This window comes from Myotis brandtii, unplaced genomic scaffold (genome assembly GCF_000412655.1).
Source record: "Myotis brandtii unplaced genomic scaffold, ASM41265v1 scaffold31, whole genome shotgun sequence".
Lineage (NCBI taxonomy): Eukaryota > Metazoa > Chordata > Mammalia > Chiroptera > Vespertilionidae > Myotis > Myotis brandtii.
Window position 1 is genome coordinate 2,266,435 of NW_005361873.1, and position 20,790 is coordinate 2,287,224.

At 39.5% G+C, this 20,790-nt stretch overlaps 1 protein-coding gene across 3 annotated transcripts in view; it reads right to left on the bottom strand.

The window, feature by feature from the left end:
* UBE3D (ubiquitin protein ligase E3D) overlaps positions 1 to 19,064 on the bottom strand; it is a 141,111-nt gene extending 122,047 nt beyond the window's left edge. For 2 of the 3 annotated variants that reach the window (XM_005869933.2, XM_014542651.1), the window contains exons 1-3: positions 18,553 to 19,062; positions 10,156 to 10,352; positions 6,305 to 6,395 (exon numbers count right to left, since the gene is read on the bottom strand). In XM_005869933.2, the coding sequence (XP_005869995.2) occupies positions 6,305 to 6,395; positions 10,156 to 10,352; positions 18,553 to 18,971 (707 nt within the window). In that variant the 5' untranslated portion in view covers positions 18,972 to 19,062. Of the gene's footprint in view, positions 1 to 6,304; positions 6,396 to 10,155; positions 10,353 to 18,552 lie in introns of all 3 variants that reach the window. The other variant, XM_014542650.1, reaches the window with a different exon arrangement.
* Between the last annotated feature and the right edge of the window lie 1,726 nt (positions 19,065 to 20,790).

A 20,790-nucleotide genomic window follows, 5' to 3' on the forward strand; every position in this document is an offset into this window, starting at 1 on the left:
CTTTGAGATTCCACTGTCTGTTCCATGCTTCTATCTCTGGATCTATTTTATTCATCAGTTTATTTTGTTCATTAGAGTCCACATATGAGTGAGATCATGTGATACTTATCTTTATTGGAGTAGCTTATTTCACTTAGCACAATAATCTCCAGGTCCCTCCATGCTGTCTCAAAGGGTAAGAGATCCTTCTTTTTCACAGGTATATAGTATTCCATGGTGTAAATGTACCACAGCTCTTTTATCCACTCATCTACTAATGGGCACTTGGACTATTTCCAGATCTTAGCTATTGTAAATTGTGCTTCTATGAATACAGGGGTGTATATATTCTTTCTGATTGGTATTTTGGGTTTCTTAGGATATATTCCTAAAAGTGGGATCACTGGGTCAAATGGTGGTTGCATTTTTAATTTTTTGAGGGAACTCCATACTGTTTTCCATAATGGCTGCACCAGTCTGCATTCCCACCAGTAGTGTACTAGGGTTCCCTTTTCTCCACATCCTCGCCAGAACTTATCATTTGTTGATGACAGCCGTTCTAACAGGTGTGAGGTGATATCTCATTGTCCTTCTGATTTACATTTCTCTGATGATTAGTGACTGTGAGCATTTTTTCATATGTCTCTTGGCCTTCTGTATGTCCACTTTGGAGAAGAAAGAGAAACTAAAAAAACAATCCCATTTACCATTATTACAAAAAATTAAGAAACTTAGGAAGAAACTTAAGCAAGGAGGTAAAAGACCTGTACTCAGAAAACTACAGATGTTGAAAAAAGAGAGGAAGATATAAACAAGTGGAAGAAAATACTGTGTTCATAGACTGATAAAATTAACATCATTAATATGTCCATAGTACCCAAAGCAGTCTATAGATTCAATGCAATCCCTATTAAAATACCAATGGCATATTTCACAGAGCTAATTATTTTTAATGCATCTTAAGCATAGGCTTTTGGAAAAAATAACTTAAAATAGATACTTTTAATCAAAACTGATTATTTAAAACTTAAAAAAGACCAGAAAATGAAATGTCCTTTAACTTTAGAATCAACCATTAATCAGTGAAAATAACAATGGTAACACCATAGAGCTTTTACAGATTGAATTACAACCAAACAGACATTAAGCATTTTAAGAATAACACCAAATGTCTAAAGCTCAAAATATGGCTGCTGGGATTTAGATAAATTCAGCTGGCATTATTTAACAGGTAGGTTCCAAACCTATGAACCTAACTTTGCATTTTATTACCATTATGTATATAGTATGACTAGATCCATAAAAGTATAACCATTTTATTCCAAAAGTTTGTACAGTATTACTAATAATCCAGTTTGTACCTGTACTCTTTTTCACTTCTTTGTTCTCATTCATAAAAAAGTGATGGTATTCATGGGAATAGATTTTTTTAGGCTACAATTACAGCTGGTCTGTCAAGTAGACCAATCAATTGTTTGGATATTGTGACATCTCTTAATCTATAATAATAAAAGCATAATATGCTAATTAGACTGGATGTCTTTCTGGACAACCTTCTGAAGCCAGGGATTCTAGAGAAGCCTGGGTCCCAGGTGCCTGCTGGAGGCTGGAGGGAAGCCCAGGTCCCAGGTGCCAGAGGGAAGCCGGTGCCGGCAGCTGGGGGAAGGAAGGCCTACTCTTGCACGAATTTTGTGCATCGGGCCTCTAGTGTTTCAATAAAGTCCATTTTGCATGTTTCCTTCTAGAGTTTCAATGCCCTCATGAGCTGCTGGGCTGACACCTCGCTCTGCTGGTGCAGGTGGAATGGGGAGGGCCTCTCCAGAGACCTCAGGAGACCTCTCAAATGGGCTGAAAATCAAACGGCATATGTTTGAAAGTCTGGCCAACTGATGTAATTCAAGTCTGCCATGAATTTATTTCTCAAAGACATAAATTCCAAATGCAATGACCATTTAGCTGTTTCTGAGACTATTCACAAAGAAGTAAATTTTGTTATTATTGCTGCTTTATATTAAGGCCTGTGAGTCTCAACAAGAACATAATAAAAAATTGTATATGTTCAGACAATTTTTATAGTAAAACTCTGCTGAACTAGTAAAAATGCAAATTGGACATTTTCTTGTAAAGAAGGCAGTATTTATTTTCAAATACCAAAACAAATGGCTAAGAGCATGTACTCCTAGGTTAAGAAAAAAAACTACTACTACACTTAGCAGATTTCCAGTGCCCTGGTACTAAAAAGTATTAAAGCCACAATGAGTCTTAATAAGTTAAACAGTCCTCTGCACCTTACTTCTATAATTTGCTTGACAAGGAAAAAAAAAAGGAACAGCACTAGTCTTGCAGTATCCAAATTACATGAATCACAGAACCCAGGTACAACTTTATGAGGTTCACTAATCACAGATGAGGAAACTGAGGCCCAGAGAATTAAACTGACTTGTTCCCAGATGATAAGGTTAGCCAGTAGGCAGATCTTAGGTCTGCTCCATTGCTCCTATTAGAGGGGCTCCCAGTGCAGATAAATCAACATTTTCCAAGGTGCTTTCCTGGTAAAGATGTCTACAATTAGTTAATTTTGATTATAGCACATTCAAGCCTCTTTCGAAATACCTTTGGTTTTATTTTCTACATAACAAGAACAGAAGATGCCCTTATCACTATGTAAAACAGATAACTGTGTGTGTGTGGGGGGGGGGGGGGGGGGGGGGGGAGTGGGATGAGAAGACCACTGAGCTTAATGTACACAGTCAACATGAAATCCTTGTACAGATACTGGAGGAATCACGTTTTTCCATAAAACAAAGTCATAGGGCATACTGCCTAAGAGTAAAATGTAAGCTAACGTGAGGCAAGGGCTAAGTCAAATAAAAAGGGAGAAAGGTGGATCATTTCCCTGGCACATTTATAAAATGCAGTGTAGTAAACCAAAAAGGTTTAAAAAACTAAACAAGGTAATTTACTAGTTTGCTGATAAGACCAATTATGGAAAAGGGAGTTGAAGGAGCCTAAAGAACCAATAAAAAAGAGCTTATTGAGCATTAATATTCCACGTGTTACAGCCTTTAACTCTCTTCACAAATTTGGAAAATAGGCCTCATTTTGTCTACTTAAGAAAAAGCTGACTTCAGGGTACCTACCCCCAAATTTTAAAAACATATATTCATAAAGATATATGTACCCCTATGTTCATTACAGCATTAGTCGTGATAGCCAAGACATGGAAGCAGCCTAAGTGTGCTTCGATAGATGGTTTCATAAAGGAGATGTGGTACACTCGTACAATGCAACACTACTCAGACATAAGAAAGGATAAAATACTGCCAGTTACAACAACATGGGTAGATCTTGAGAGTATCATGTTAAAGAGTCGGACAGAAAAGGACAAGAACCACATATAAACCACTCATATGTGGATATAAAACAGAAAACAACAAATGAACAAACCCATAGACACAGACAGCGGTATGAAGGGGACTAGAGGATAAAGAAGGTGAAAGGGGTCAAATACAAGGTGACAGAGGAAGATGAGACTATGGGTGGTGAGCGTACAATGCAACGTACAGGTGATGTATTATAGAATTGTACACTTGAAACTTATAATGTTAGTTAAAAAAAGAAGCTGAGGTGATATGGACAGGTTCCCCAGTGGTGAAGCTGGAGTTCAAATCCTGGTCCCACTCTCCCACTCTCACTTCCACACTACAGGGCCTCCTAGTGGTCAGGATTAGGGAGAGTAAATACAGTCTTTCAGTGTTAGCCTCTAAACCCTTCTAGTTCCCAATCCCATGATTGTAAAAAAGGATTGACACAAAACAGAAGGTGCAGTTCCTGAATAGGAAAATGGGGACTACAGATAAAGGTTTCTCATATCCATCACCCTTTTCCAATGAAATATCAGCCAGTAATGAATGAGCATAACCTCCACTGTAAGCAGCAATACTGTTACACTGAGTTTCACTTGTTCCTGCTGTAACTACTAGGTCAGCTCATTGCTGAGCAGGCATGCATGTTTAGGAAACTTCACATGAGAATTAAACCAAAGCCTGAAGTAGACGGAGACCAGGAAAACTTTCTTGGTTAAACTACAATGCAAACTGGGATCCTCTGACCCTCTCAGGCTAAGGTGAGCCTATCCCAGAGTGCACACTCTGCAGCAACTTCAGCCTCTGCTAATTCGATCAAGAACATTCTCTCCTCTACAGATTGAGAATCACCTCATTTCTCACCCAAGATAATCATTCAGAGGATGCTCCCTTCACAACCTCCCATTTCCACCAAGGTAACTTTCTGCTATCTCATCTACCTGGGGCACTGCCAGGAATCATAAAGCAAGCAAGAGAGGATGGCAGAAGGCCAAAATAAACACCCTAACGTTTATTTAATTCAACCCAGCAAGAATTTATTGAAGGTGCATTATTCATCAGGCATGATGCCTGATGCTGGAGATCTTGGTGATGATGATGGTAAGAATAATTACAGCAGCAGCTACCACATACTGAATGCTTAACATGTCCCAAACTTGGTTATAAACACTTAAATTCATTGGATCCTCCAGACAACCCTACGAGGAAGCTCCTATTGTTATCTATGTGTTTGTAGTAAGGATATTGAGGCATGGAGTGGTTAAGTAACTAGCCCAGGGTCACATCCAGGAAATGGTGTATGTGAGCCCAGACTGGCTGGTTTCTGGGTCTGTACTACTAGCCACTAGAGTACCCTGCACTCTAAATATGAGTAGGGATTAGGGATATAGGGGTCAATAAGACTATCCTCACCCCCAGAGCCTACAGTTTAATCAGGAAGACAGGCAAATAAATCTTAGAGGGAGATTAGACTATGGGTGGTGAGCAGGGAAGGCTCCCAGCAGTAGATGACATTTAATTTAGGAGCTGAATTTAGGAGCGAACCTGAGGGAAATAGGGTACCGGGTACATTCCACGGGAGACAGTAGCTCTCACTAAGCCAGCTAGGGTGGAGAAAAGCATGGAGAGTCGGGGGACGCAGGCTGATCACTAGAGCTGTGCACAGAATGTGTGTACATAACGGTGTGCTGTTTTGGGGACAAAGAAAGGAAGTTGAGGGTGGAAAAGTAAATAGAAACAAACTCATAAAGGACCTGGCATGGCATGCTAACGTCTTACGGACTTTATCTTGAAAGATGTGGAAGGGCTTGAACAGGGGAGCCAGCTGCATTTGGGAACAATCACTCAATAGTGTAGAAATGTTCAGAAGAGGGTGAACCTGGAGGAAGGCTAAGCAGATAGGGAGCTGGCAACAAGTGCTATTAGGTGAGAAGACAGTAGCCTGGAGGGAGGTAGTAGCACTGGGGTGGAGGAATGTGGACGTGCAAGAAATGCGGGGAAGGAAGTAGCAAAAGTAGCTGGTGAGTGACTATATATGGGGGGCAAGGAGGAACCCAGAGACACCACCAGGAATCTACCTTGAAGATGCAGTAGAGGTCTGCATGCCCTCAGACTAGGAGCCCTGGAAGAGGAGCAGGTTTCAGATACGGAGAAGGACCCATTTGCATGTAAGTCTCAGGCACTTGTCTTGGAGGAAATGCACCAAACAAAGAACTCTAAATTCTTTTAAAAAATATTGTTAACCAGTGTAAGGCTTTCATTTGTCTTTCCCGTGTATGAGTGATCAGAAGCTGAAAATTCAGGGGGAAGGGTTTGTGCCCAGGAAACAAGGAGGCTGACAGGAGGAAGGGAGCAGATGGAAAATGATTCAACGAGACAACTTGGGAATGCAAAGGTACCGCAAAGAGCCCTTTCCATCTCAGTGGGGCCATCACAGCACACAGCAAGAACAGGTTATAAGGTTAGCCTGATCATCAAGAAAAGGTTAATTTGTGTTCTCTATGTGCTGTTTTAACAAGCAGGGAAATAGGAACTGGATTTCAGACAGGCGCTAATAGAAATAGTTCAAATAAAAAGTTGTGCTGCAAAACCTTCCTTTTTAGAAAAGTCACTTAATGTGGAAAATCCCATTCACCAACATGATGGATAAAACATGCAATAGGTCCCAAGTCTCTTTTTGTAGGAGAGATGCTTCAGTGATCAACACTCTTCCACCAAGATAACCAACCCTTCCCCCCTCAAAGCCAGCATCCTATTGTTCCCCCTGGTTGGCCTGAGAAGACTTAACTGCTCTGTGATTGCTGGAGAGTTTTATGGCCGATGTTGTTCAAAGTGGCATTAAGCTGGCTCTCGTTTTAAGGCCATACACTGTTCCCTTGGCGATTACTTCAAAAACTCTGATAGGAAAGAGAAAAGCATCGCCAGGCACAGAATTAATCAATGTTAGACGCATTCCTTACCTGTCCCTTATTATGACTTCACCGCAGGACTGGCAATAAAATGTGCAGCAGTCTTGGGCTTCTGAGCTTTGATTAAACATTGAAGTCAGCTCTAAAGGAAATAAATGACACAGAAATCTTAGAGGTTTGGGACAAATATGTTAACATATTTATAAGAGTGTAACAGCCACAATAAATTACCATCAATAAATACTGTTTATGATGTACCCAGAAGTACACATTTAATTAGTATTATCTGATGACTCAACCAGAAGTAAATATTGTGAAGTGTTTTAAAAAACAACAGATTTTGCTTGTTCCGGAGCTAGGTGTTGCCCAGATTGTTCATGTCACACACTGTTATTTCTCTCATTCCATAAACACCAACATTAAAGATGAAGAAAAAGGGGCTATTTCTTTCCTATCAGGCTAACTACACAGAGCTTCACCATTCTCGGCTTTCTTCTGCTATGTCTGAGGTATAGTTTTTCATCATTGTGACTGCTGGTGAATAAAGCTTTTAAATTTAAGTTTAATTTGATTTAAATAAGATTTATGTCCACTCTGGCATATTACCAGTATGTACTAACAAAATGAATCTTGAAACTGGTCTATTGGACAGGTTCCTGAGTATGGAATGACTCCTAAGAAAAATTCAATCTCTTAAGAGCAAAACTCAATTTCTGATTAAAGCTGTGGAAAAACATTATTTCCCACATTATGTGAAATGCAGCATAAAGCAGTATATTCTCTGTTTCCTTTATTTATTCATGAAGAAAATTTTTTTTTCATTCCCTCCCCCCCCCCAGAAAAAAACCTCACAAAAATATGTGTCATATTTAAAAATATAAAGAAATGAGGTCCTGTCCATTAGAATCAGGCAATTTAAATTTGGTTTATGTTATTTTGTATGTATGGTAAGATTAAGTAGACCTAGGTAAGACATCCAAAATATTCTTTTCAGAACCAGTAAACAAATTTTCAGTGAAATACTCCCCTCTGCTGGTCACCCAGCATGATCCTCTAGCTCAGGTTCAAGTCAGAACTTTCAGATACAGGGCATCCTGGGAGAGGCACTACCACCTGGGGATAAACCTCATGCTTGTGCTATATCAGATTTGTGTTCCACGTCAAGGTTATGATCTGACCTAAGTTACATTCAAAACAGTATAACAATACGTTTACTATAATCCCTAGAAGAAAGTTCTTACAATAGAAAAGTTAACTTTTTAAAAACCCCGCATCACAATTGAATGCTAAAAACTTCAAAACTCTCTTTCTACAATATATTCCGACTGATTCAAGCTTACATCAGTATGCATCTATCTAGTATTTATTTATTCAGTACCTATTATGAGCAAAGCTCTAAAGCAATTAAGTACTGAGGACTATTTCGCATACCTTTTCATGCACTACAGAACAAGCTTTTGAAAGCTTTCCTTTTTCAGATATTTGAGTAAAATATGTTTCAGAACTAGAAAGAAACAGGAGACCAATGAATGCAAACAATATGCAAAACAACACATAGCAGTCAATTTATTTTGTCCTCCAGTCAAAACTAAACAATAATGCTTGCTGACTTAAATTTTTTTAAATAGTTCAAGTTTTGCTATTTGCATATTAACTGTTACAAAATATGGGTAGGTGATAAACCAATTCTTGATTCTGAAAGGTCTCCATACCCCCGAAGTATGGGCCCTAAAATCATGTTCCCAGAAAACTGACAGTAGATCTGAAACACCCCGCTATGCCGTTTCCCAAGTTCCAGACTGTGACTGCTGTTATTGTTCATCACTGCTACAGAGAAGGTGATGGCCAGACAAGGGCCAGCCTCCCACGCTTCTTCCCTGACACACCACTTCCTCCGCCTACATTAGGTACACTGGGGAGTGTTACTGTGCTTCCCGTCTAGTCACCCACTCTTCTTTCCATGAATAGTCCAACAGTCATCCTTAGTGTTTATCTTACACCATTTAAGCTCCATGGCATTTCTTTTCCCTACCTCTTATCCCTAAAACCAACTCTACCCAACTCAGACTAGTTATTCATCAACCCAGGATACGAGCAAAATTACTCTCCAGCAAATAAGGAGCGAAACTCGCTCTCTATCTTCTCTTCCCTTTCAAAAGCCAGCACAAAGACTCAGGGGAACTGAAAAATGCTCCCATCTCTTAAATGGCTCTTCAAAACAATCTGCCGGACCCCACCTCTGGCTCCACGCAGTTCAGATGAAATGCTTAGTAAAAATGAGGCAGCAGTTAAGTCTAAGGGTAAAGCTGGGAGAAATAAAATCCTTCTCTAATAATGAGCATCTATCAGTCCTCTGCACCTTACTTCTATAAAGTTCTCCATTTTAACATCATTTTAATCCTCAAAAGTATATTACTGCCCTGCCTGGTTTGGCTCAGTGGATAGAGCATCGGCCTGCGGACTGAAGGGGCCCAGGGTCTATTCCGGGCAAGGGCATGTACCTTGGGTGCGGGCACGTCCCCAGTGGTGGGTGTGCGGGAGACAGCTGATTGATGTTTCTCTCTCATCGATGTTTCTAACTCTCTATCCCTCTCCCTTCCTCTCTGTAAAAACTCAATAAAATATATTTTTTAAAAAGTATATTACTTACATGGTAAGAAATGTAATAAACCAATAATTTTATTCAATAAATTATTCTGAGAAACACTTTTACTATCTTACTGAATCAATGTACCAGTAACAAATATTGGAAATAAGATAGGCATAGCAACATTCAAAATTAAATTATGTATCATACTCAATTTCAGAATCTTTGTATGTACTATTCTACTTGGAAATGTCTCTACATGGACGGGATCATTTCCATCATTCAGTTCTCTGATCAAATATCGCCTCTTCCAAGTGGCCTTCTCCATCACTCTCCATCCAACCCCAGTCACTCCCTATCCCATCATTTGGCTTTACTTTGTCCATGGCGCTTTTCTCTGTATCCAAGTAATTAATTTGGTCATTATCTATTCCCATGCATTACAATGTAAGCTCCCTGAAGCCAGAGACCCTCCTAGTTTGTTCACATCTGTATCGCTATAATCTAGAGCAATTCCTAGCTCATAATATAAGGTAATGGTTACCGAATTAATGAATTTCTATGTAACGCTTTAAAATAAACTACATCTTGCACAAACCATCTTACTTCACCTTCATATCAGCTCTGTGAGCCAGGTAATTTTACAATTAAAGAGACAAAGCAGAGGTATATGGAAAATCTTTGCGAACTTCTGCTCAATTTTGTTGTGGACCTAAAATTGCTCTAAAAAGTAAGTGTATTAGGAAGAAACAAAAACCACTAAAAAAAAATCCAAAAGAAACAAAACCTCAGAAAGATTATGTGACACGTTTAACTGCACATAGCTGATAAATGGCAGAGCTGGCTAAGACCCTAGAGCAGCGGTTCTCAACCTGTGGGTCTCGACCCCTTTGGGGGTCAAACGACCCTTTCACAGGGGTCGCCTAAGACCATCGGAAAACACATATATAATTACATATTGTTTTGTGATTAATCACTATGCTTTAATTATGTTCAATTTGTAACAATGAAAATACATCCTGCATATCAGATATTTACATTACGATTCATAACAGTAGCAAAATTACAGTTATGAAGTAGCAACAAAAATAATTTTATGGGTGGGGGTCACCACAACATGAGGAACTGTATTAAAGGGTCGCAGCATTAGGAAGGTTGAGAACCACTGCCCTAGATCTTTTCCACTCCCAGCTTCTTCCATGCCACTGATGAGCAGCTATTTACATCTGGGAAAATTCAACTTCTTAAGGGAAAAATCACCTTTGATTTGTAGGGAAAAAGTTAATGCAGAAACAGGAGTGCTAGCATTGCTTACTTGTGCTGAATTCCGTCCGCGCCTGCAGCCGCAGGTGTAGTCCATCTCCAGCCACGTACTGCAGCCCATGGCCAGAGGAAGGCACAAGCCTGACCTCTGCTGGAAGGCAGATCTCTGTGCAGCCTCCAGGGGTTTTCACCTGGAGCGAGGAGGGAGTTATGGTAATATCCATGGGCATACCTCCTTCTTTGGGCTCTCTGGCAATTAAAAATAAAACACACAACAATTATTTCTCACTGCTGAAAACCACATGATAAAAGAAACAAAAACGGCCAACAATCTCTCTGTTCCTCTTCAGTAAAGGCCCTAAAGTTAACTATCCCAGAAAAATAACAGTGAGCCAATCATTAAAAAAAAAAAAGTCTATACTAGGTTTAGACCAGGTCAGAGAGCACTTTACACTATTACTGTAACATGAAAGTTCTGGGATATATATTTTATGATTGCTTCTTTTTTATGCTAATGATGCACTTTAAAATGTGCACTTTTTCCAATGATAATAATCGTGAGTCCGGTCCCAGCTCTCTCTTCTATCCTAAAGCTTCCTCCACGTGCTCCAGCCTGGACCTTCCTGGGGTTGCTCTGCACAGCCTGCCATTTCATTTCCTCATGCCCCCAATTTCCTCCCACAAGTCTCCCCAACTTCAGTTTCTTCAAACAAGCACAGTCTAACACTGGCCTGTCAAATGTCATACACTTGTTCTTTGAAATATTTTTGGGAAGAGAATTCAACAAAGGCAGCATAAGACAGTGGCTTATTCATCTTTGCATCCCTTGACCATAGCATGGTTTGTACATTCATTCATTCACTCATTCATTCAAACCATCTTTTGTGAGTTCTATATATAATGTGCCAGGTACTTGGAAATATAACAACTAACAATATATTTTCTCTGCCCCCCCTCCCCCAAATAGGGGACAGGTAAGTAAACAGGAATGCTCAAGGGATCAGTGGAAACTACACTGTACTTATTCCTGACAAGTACAGGTTACTATGGAAGCACATGGAGGGGTGTAGTGACTATCATCAACCAAGCACTAACTTAATGATATTTGAATAATGAATGAATGCGTGAGTGAAATACTCCTGCTCCTGAGACCAGCGTGACAATGTTTTACTTTCAGTAAATTCAAGCATTGTTATTGGATATACAGGATTTTGATAAGGAGATCAGGATTACATTAAATAAAAGGTACAGGAGAAAAATTTTTTTGTCAACATTAAGAATAAAAAAAAAATTACGAAAATCTAGTGAGTATGAATACCAGGCATAAAAGGCCTTATTAATCCAGTTCACTACAAACACAAATCACTCAGTGTAGGCAATAAAGAATAACACACAGTGCCCACCCACCAAAATATAAAGGGGGATTGAACACATAGAGAAATGATTCTCATATGAAGCTGAAATATGCTTAGCACTGTAACAGAGGACTCCCTCTTAAAAGCAGTCAGCAGGTGCAGGCCATCCACTTTGTGTCACCTAATTTCAGAATGTGCGTCATCTACAGAGTGTCATCTAAGTACAGAGGTCAAACCCTGTGTTCAGGTGTGAATCTTGGTTAGGCCTCTTAATTGCCTTAGAAAATCTTAAGACTACCTTCTGGCTAGCTCCTTCTCAAAGTATATGGATCTACACTTAATTGGCAACATAGAATATCAAAAAACCCAAATATTTTCCTGGGTCAAAAGTCTAATTTTAAGAAATTATGTTTAAGAAATAATAATCCTCACATGGCCGGTGTGGTTCAATGGTTGATCATCAACCCATGAACCAGAAGGTCATGATTTGGTTCCTAGCCAAGGCACATGCCTGGGTTTCGCCCCGATCCCTAGTAGGGGACATGCAGAGGGCAGCCAATCAATGGTTCTCTCTCATCATTGATGCTTCTGTCCCTCCCTCTCTCTGAAATCAATAAAAATATATTTTAAAAATCCTCTAAAGCAGAGGTCAGAAAACTTTTTATATAAAAGCCAGGTTTTACAGGCCATATATGGTCTCTGTTGCATATTCTATTTTGTGTTTTTCTTTTTTAACAACCCTTTAAAAAATGTAAAACACATTCTCTGCTCACAGGCTGTACCAAAACAGGCCACAGGATAGATTTGGCTCATGGGCCATAGTTTGACAACCACTACTCTAAAGATACACAGTGTGTCCACTTTGCTACTTCAGTGATTTTCAAATTTCCAGTTGGCACTTGGAAGTGCTCCAGGGGCTACTACTGGGTTCCTAAGCCCCCACTCCCACCCCGTCTCTGGCTTACCACTCTTCCCCTTATCTTCCCTGAAAAATTCAGCCAATTACACAAGGCCAAGTAAGAAAGGCATCTATGCAAGGGTGGGAGAACCACAGTGGCCTGGAGTGTGTCTGAGAAATCCAGCAGGGTGAGGGGGGCATGCACCATACAGCCTGAGAGCTAAGGAGGCCACGCAGCAGGGATGTCAGATCCAAAGAGGGGTGAGGTGGAAATCTGGGGGTTGGAGGGCAGCTCAGCATGGGGTTTCAGAGCCTATCTTAGTCAGCTCAAGCAACTATAAGAAAATACCACATATTGGGTGGCTTAAACAGCAGGCATTTATTTCTCATAGTTCTGGAGGCTGGGAAGTCCAAGACCAAGGTGCCAGCAAATTTGCTCCTTATTGAGGGCCCTCTTTCTGGCCTGCAGGTGGCCGCCTTCTCCCTGTAACCTCAGATGGCAGAAAGGTGAAGCTTTGGCGCCCCTTCTTATAAAAGCCTGACTCTTATCATGGTGGCTCCACCCTCATGACTTCATCTAAACTTAAGTATCTACCAAAGGCCCCACTCCTAATACCATCACACTGGGAGTTAGGGTTTCAACATATGAATTTTAACGGGACATAAACATTTAGTCCAAGCAGCCCAAGCAGGTGAGGAGACTGTCAACAATATATATATGTATGTATGTATATGTGTGTGTGTGTGTGTGTGTATGTGTATATATATATATATATATATATATATATATTCAATATATATCATGAGGAAAATGAAAGCCAGGATTGTCACTATGGGAGGACAGAGTTACAAAGAGGAAAGGGAGAAAACCAGAATGGATCCTATGGTGGTAGACTAGAATTGGAAATATCAGTGTGAAGTCATGGTGTTCAATGTATATAAACAGATACAGTAATAAATGTAGATGTCCACATATGTATGTGCATGTATGATATACACATACATACACACATACACAAACATCACATATACTAGTATGTCACACACATACATACACACACACTCTCAGCTCTGTTCACTAGTGGGTTTTGGAGAAGTGACACCCAATAGTAATGAGCACACTCTGTGCCCAGATCTTGTTTTCTAAAGACCATTTTCCGCTTAAAAACAAATGAACAAAAGCAAAACAAACCAGGGTTCCTTGGAAAAATAACTACATGCAAGGCTGGAATAGGAAAAACATGAGATGAGCCTGGAGCATCTTGCTGTGCATAAAATTAATAAATGATAGGGACATGTCAAAAAAAAGACATAGAATCAGGCCAGTGTGCTCAGTGGTTGAGAGTCAAGTCGACCCATGAACCAGAAGGTCCTGGTTCAATTCCAGGTCAGGGCACATATCCAGATTATGGACTCTATCCCCAGTGGGGGGTGAGCAGGAGGCAGCTGAGCAATGATTCTCTCTCATCACTGATGTTTCTGTCTTTCCCTCTCCCTTCCTCACTCTAAAATCAATAAAAAAAAACATTAAATACATAAAAAAAGACACAAATAATTTTGAAGGGGCCACCACTGGAGTAATTTGATTAAAAAAGTAACCCACTGAAAAAAACTCTGGGTCCATACTGATGTAAATAAATGAATGAAAAAAAAAAAAAAAAAAAAAAAAAAGAAGAGTCTGATGAGGACCAGGGCATTTACATAGTATCAAAGGATCTCTTCAGTAACACTGATTTTGAAGAAAAAAAGAGTAATTTTATGGTGGAGAAGTCTGGCAGACACCACTTTAAGTACTCAAGGTTAATGTGAAACTTAATTGGACCAATCAAAATCACGTGCCATCTGATAGGTTGTAATGAGAAGACCGAATCATTTCTATGGTATTACTGCCAAAGATGGATAACCTGAACCTAATTTTGAGGAAACATGAGACAAACCCAAATGAAAGGATATTCTACAAAACTGGGCTGTAATCTTCAAAAGTGCCAGGATCATGAAAGTTAAGGAAAACTGAGGAACTGTTCCTTCCAAGGTAAACCTGGCAATGAATGAACTGGATCCCTGCACAATCACAGATATTATGTAGACAACAGGCAAAACTTGAGTGAGGTTTGAGTATAAGAAGACAGTAACCTATTTCCCAATTTTGAGGGTTTCCTGGTGGTTATGTAGGAAAACGTGCTTACGTGTAGGAAATCCACAGTAACATATTCAGGTGTGACAGCAACTTATCTCAAGTTTGCTATCAATCCAAAACAAAGTTTTGAAACTCTTTTTGTTAGCACTTTTTATAACTTGAGGCTTTCTTCACTATCCATTTGTCTTCTTTCAGGCATCACATTTTGCTTGAAACTATCCAGTAAGTTCATATCTTGCCCTGAGTACCAGCTAATGTCTCTTCAATGGTGTATAAGACCCAGTGATATAACTAGAGCCAAGTGTGAAAGTTGCAGGTATTTTGCAAACCAGTTGACCTCACTTTGACAGCTTTGGCATCATCCATAGTGAAAGTATTTACATCACAGAAATCAGTAAATGCTGCAAATTGGGAGGTTTTTGTTTGGTTGGTTGCTTTGTTTTCCTGGAGTGCAGGTTGCTAAACACTCACCAGCACACCACTCATTGTATGACCCTTTATTATGTGTTCCACCAGCCCACCCACACCTCTATGAACTAAGCACCCCTTCATACTCAGAGGAAAACAGTCTTCTACCAGGTATCCCATAGTTCCAAACCATATTTCTTTCAGTTTATTACTCAAATCTTGTTTTTGCCTTTGGAATAACAATTTGTCATTTGTTTTACCTATCCCTTTTTCTGTTGTATTTTTTTTCCAGGTGCTTATCTGTATTCAATATAATGTGTATTTTGTTTATTTTATGTGTTTTTTTCTGCCTAATTCTCACCCACTGCCACCATTAGACTGTAAATTCAATGAGAATAAATATTTTTGTCTTTGTTCTTATTACTGTTCACAGCTGTATACCCATACTTAGAATCTGAGGTTTTGGCACTAGAATAGGAATTCAGTAAATATCTGTGGATTGAATAAATGAATGGCTTAGATTTATCCCAGGAATGCTAAGATGGCTTGACATAAATAGATTTTTCTAATGCAATTCACAGATGTAAAGATCAAAGCAAAAAATATGATCGTCACAATACACGCAGAAATAATTACAGATAATATAATATCTATTCGTTATTAAAAACCTTAAACTAGGCCCTGGCTGGGTAGCTCAGTTGGTTAGAGGATTATCCTGATACACCAAGGTTGTGGGTTCAATCCCTGGTCAGGGAGCATATAAGAGTCAATTATTGAATGCATAAATAAATGGAACAACAAATTGATGTCTCTCAAAAAAAAATCAATAAATTAAAACACACACACACCCTTAAGCTAGAAGAAGAACTATGCAATCTACCAAACAGGTTAGCCAAAAATCAACTTCATCATACCTAAAGATTAAATACTACAAGCATTTGTTTTAAGATTAGGAACAAGAATAAAATTCAATCATATCATGTACATTAACTGTAAAATATGTAGACTAAAAATTCTAATTAATTGTATAAATTGTCAGAATGAATTTTAAAAAACTTCACCCAGTATGCTATAAAAATTTTATATATAAAGATGGATTGAGAGTAAACGTGTAAAAAAGGACATACCATGCAAACAGTATAGTCAACTGATTTCTGAAAAGACACTGAGTTAATTCAATGGGAGAAATGACAGTCTTTTTAACTAATGGTGATAAAACAACTGGATATCCTTACAGAAAAAAAAAAAAGAACTTGACCATGCCTCACTCCAAACACAAAAATGAATTTACCATATTCACAGACCTAAATGTAAAAGCTTAAACTATGTTAACTCCTAAAAAATAAACATAGGAAAATAAATCTTTGCAAGCCTAAGGTAGACAAAGATTTCTTAAGATACAAAAACACTAATCATTAAGGAAAAATGCAATAAACTGGATTTCATTATAATTAAAAATTTCTGTTCATCAAAAAACACTATTAAGAAAATGAAGAGGTAAGTTACACACTGAGAGAAAATATTTAGATACTCACAAGGTATAAATGAAAAAAAGCATTTTTCCAGACTATATAAAGAACTTTTCAAATTCAACAATAAGGCAAACAACCGGATTTTTTAATGCCAAAACATTATAAGATACCTTACTAAGGAACATATGTGAATAACCAAAGAACAAATAAAAGGTACTCAACATTATTAGTCAAGGAAATGCAAATTAAAATGACAATGAGATACCACTTTATATCACTATAATGACTACAATCAAAAAGCCTTACAACACTAAATGCAGATGAGAATGTGAAGCAATTGGAACTCTCATTTTTTTTCCCTGGTGAGAGTGTAAAATAGTACAACCACTTTGGAGGCTGTTTGGCAATTTCTCATAAAGTAAAGGCCACATCTGCCCTATGACCCATCAATTCCACTCTTAGGTAATTACCTATGAGAAATGAAAATGCATGTCCACAAAAAGACTTATACACAATGTGTGGCAGCTTTATCCATAATAAGCAAACTCTAGAACAGAAGTGGGAAACGATGGCCTTCGGACCATATAAGGCCTAAGTCGTTTGGTCTGGTCCTGCCAAGGCATTAGGGGCTAGTTAATTAAATGTTTGACCAAATATAACAGGCTAATGTTTAAGTTGATAATTTTGTATGGCCCACAAATGATGTTTTAAGTATCTCAATGGCCCTTGGCAGAAAAAAAAGGTTCCCTACCCTGCTCTAAAACACACAAAATATCCAGCAACCGGAGAATGAATAAATGAACTGTCATATGTTCATTCAGTGGAAAACTACTCAGCAGGAAAAAAGAATTGGATTATTTACGTATTCGATGGCAGGGATGAAACATGAATCTCAGAAACACTGTTGAAGGAAAGCAGCCAGAAACAACAACAACAACAAAGTGAGCAATGGCAAAACCAATCTTTGTTGAATGAAATCAGAACACTGGTTGCTTTTAGAGTAGAGGGAATTGATTAGTGATAAAGCTCAATGGTCAAAGACCACTGGGGGACAAACCAGTAGTCCAGCAGTTAGGTTTCTGAACTTGCTTAAACAAGGGAGAGTAATCCAGGACAACCCTGAAGAAAGTAGGGAGGTTGTTTTGTTTTGTGTAAGGTTTGGGTCCCTTATTACCCTACAAAGTGAAATGGAATTGGAGATACTTATCTGATTTGAGAGATAGAAATAAGAGAAGTAAATATCCCCATTTTACAATTCAAAAAAATTCAGACTAAATAGAATTCTACCTTTGTGAAGAAGCTAGGATTTGAATTCAGTTCTCCTGCCAAATCCAAAACTGCCACACAGACACCTGGCTGACTTAAGGAAAAGAGGTAAAGCTAAGCACCAATCTACCTCACAGTGGCGCTGTGTAATAAAATTTTTAGGATTTTAATATTGAATTTGCTGTATTTGAAACAGTGGGCACAGGAGAAAGGATCACATACTACAAAACAAAACAAAACAAAACAAAAGGGAGAACACTTTTCCTAACAGTTTCGTATTTATGTACGGAAAAGAAAAAAAAAAGAAGTTAAACGGTTTGCAGACTTCCCATTGGAACTCGTAATGTGAATAAAAGAATGAACTGTAGTAAGCATACCACCTTTGTTAGTCACTCGCTAAACACACGTTTTAAACGACTGTATCAGTTTCTCTGCATAGAACAGTCTGGGGAGGGGAAAAAAAACCCGACTTTATTTATAAAACGGGAAACTCATTTTGGAACTGATCCTACAATGAAGATCCTTTAATGAGTCAGACAGGCATTTTTTGGCACCGTTTCCTTGGAAACGCCGGGCACCGCCAACGATGTTTTACATCAGTGCTCCTCACACGTGAACTGCATCTGAATCGGGGAAGCACGTCAAACGCAAGTTCTGATTCAGCAGGTCTGTTGTGGGCTGAGACTGCATTTCTCAGAAGCTGCCAGGTGATGCCGAGATGGTAGAAGGGGGGTGAGGGTGGGGGGCTATAGGAGAGGGAGCACTCTACTCTGAGTAATCAAGAGAGCTCTAAGCAACTGGAAAGAAGAAATTCAAAAACCCACCCTCCCCAGGGAGGCGGAGACTTGCCGGGTAGCATAGAGGCGAGCGAGGCTCGGTGCCCAGGAGCCCACACTCCCACCCCTGGCCTTACCCCAGGATCAGCAGCGCGCTCTGCAGCCGTCTCCGCACCTCCAGGAACACGCGCGTCTCTGCCGGCGGGGCCATGGCGGGCGCCCATACGGAGGTCCCAGCCAACCCACCACCGGGGCCAGGAGCGCCTCTGCACGTGCGGCTCAAACCCAAGCAGCACCGGCGGCGGCGGCACGGGATTCCGGGATCTGCTCGCTCGGCTGAAACTGCCAGCCCGCCCACAGCGCCACCTGCCGGGCGGAGAGTGCGCTGCCTGGAGGACTCGATCTGGGGGGCGTGAGCGTTTTCAGAGCGGTTTGGGGTCTGAGCACTGTGAAGGTGGGTGGGAGAGCCAATTGTCCTCCCACTCTGCTTCTTGTGGGTGTGACCTGATGCGTTAGTCTCCTTGGAAATGACCTTAAAATCAGACGGGGCGTGCATTCCTTTGGCTAACGTGGATAGGGATAAGGCTGGAAGAGAGGTAGCTAATACAGGCAGGCACAGTCCCCTGGAGGCCCAAGAGCAGAATTCTTCACCCCAAATACGCTGTATTTTGTTTTTGTGTTTTGTTTTATTTTTATGGACTATGATCTCATTTTTATGATCTATGGGCGGGAGGTCCTTCAGTAGCTCTCCTCTCTCTTGAGGCCACAGATGTCCAGGATTGACGGTGACATTGCTTCTCAAGTTAGACACAATTGCTCCAAGTTGCAAAAGTGTAAGAAGTTTTCTGTTCCCTATGCAGAATAGAATATATTAAAACCAGTAACATGAATCACAGGATTAAGCATTCCTATAAGCTTTGAAAAAAGGAAGATGAAAATGATTCCATGTGTACATTTTCACTGCTCACTTTTGTGGAAGTAAAAACTGACTCAGGGAAGTCCTAATCTTATTACTACCAGAAGATTATTTTGGAAAGTTTGACACAGTAAAGAAAAGGATCTAGTATATTGTAAATACTTATCATGGAAAATGCTAAAATATAAGTCCATGGAAGCATTATAAGAATTCTTTAAAAGAAAGAGGCTGTTTTTTAAAAACAGAAACAGTGAATGTTTGTATTCAGAAAATCGTATGTTTATTGATGTTCTACTTTATAATTTCAAGGTCATAATTACCACACACCAAACATTCATCTAGACATTTTCTGAGTAGATAATAAAACCTCTATCTTAGAGACACTAGTTTAAGACAATATTTCTAAAATTGGTATTTGAGCCCTAGCTGGTTTGGCTAAGTGGATAGAGCATCAGCCTGGTTGGGGTGTGTGCAGGGGGCAACCAACCAATGTGTCTCTCACATTAATGTTTCTCTCTCTGTCTCTCCCTCTCCCTTCCACTCTTTCTAAAAATCAATAGCAAATTATCCTTGGGTGAAGATTAACTAAAATTGGTATTTGAAGTTTTAAAAGTTTATCATGTTGCATCACAAATTCCTGTATCCATCACAATGATTCAACAACACAGAATTAACTTTACTACTATTCCATCTCAGATAATGGTGATGAAGGGTGATGATTTCAACTCATATCTTCTTTAATTCTCCAGGCTATGCTATTAAGTGCTTAAATAACATTCTTAGCATAGTATGCTCTTCATAATTGGTTTATTTTATTATTTTTTAAAATATATTAAAGAGAGTAAGGGAAAGGGAGAGAGAGATAGAAACATCAATGATGAGAGTGAATCATTGGCTGCCTCCTGCACGCCCCACACTGGGGATCAAGCCTGCACTCTGGGTATATGCCCTGACAGGAACTCGAACCCATGACCTTCTGGTTCAAAGGTCAACGCTCAACCACTGAGCCATGCAGGCAGGCGATTTTGATTATTTTAAAATATTTTTATATTTTTACATTGGTAAAAAAATTATTTTTTTGACCCTATGATTTAGGCAAACCAGTGCAATCCTCCTTGCAATAACTACGTGATTTAGAGAGTTCTAGGCTCAAACAGTCCAAAGCTGATAACTATTGGAATTTTCTAAGTCTTCTAACCTCTCTGGGCCTCAAGGTCTGCCTAAGAAATACAAAGGAATTATTTAAATTATATTTAAACACTTATTTAAATAATACTTAAATAATTATTTAAGTAATATGTAAAAGCTGTTTTCAACTCCTAGCATCCCTTCAAACTCTCAGGATAGTGCTGGCGCTGGCGAGTTAAAAACACCTGCTATAAACCCCTTTGCGGGCCCACTTCCGCAGTTGGTGGCCCTTGGGCCGCTTCCCTGACACTCCGCTTGAGGGCGCTGTGGC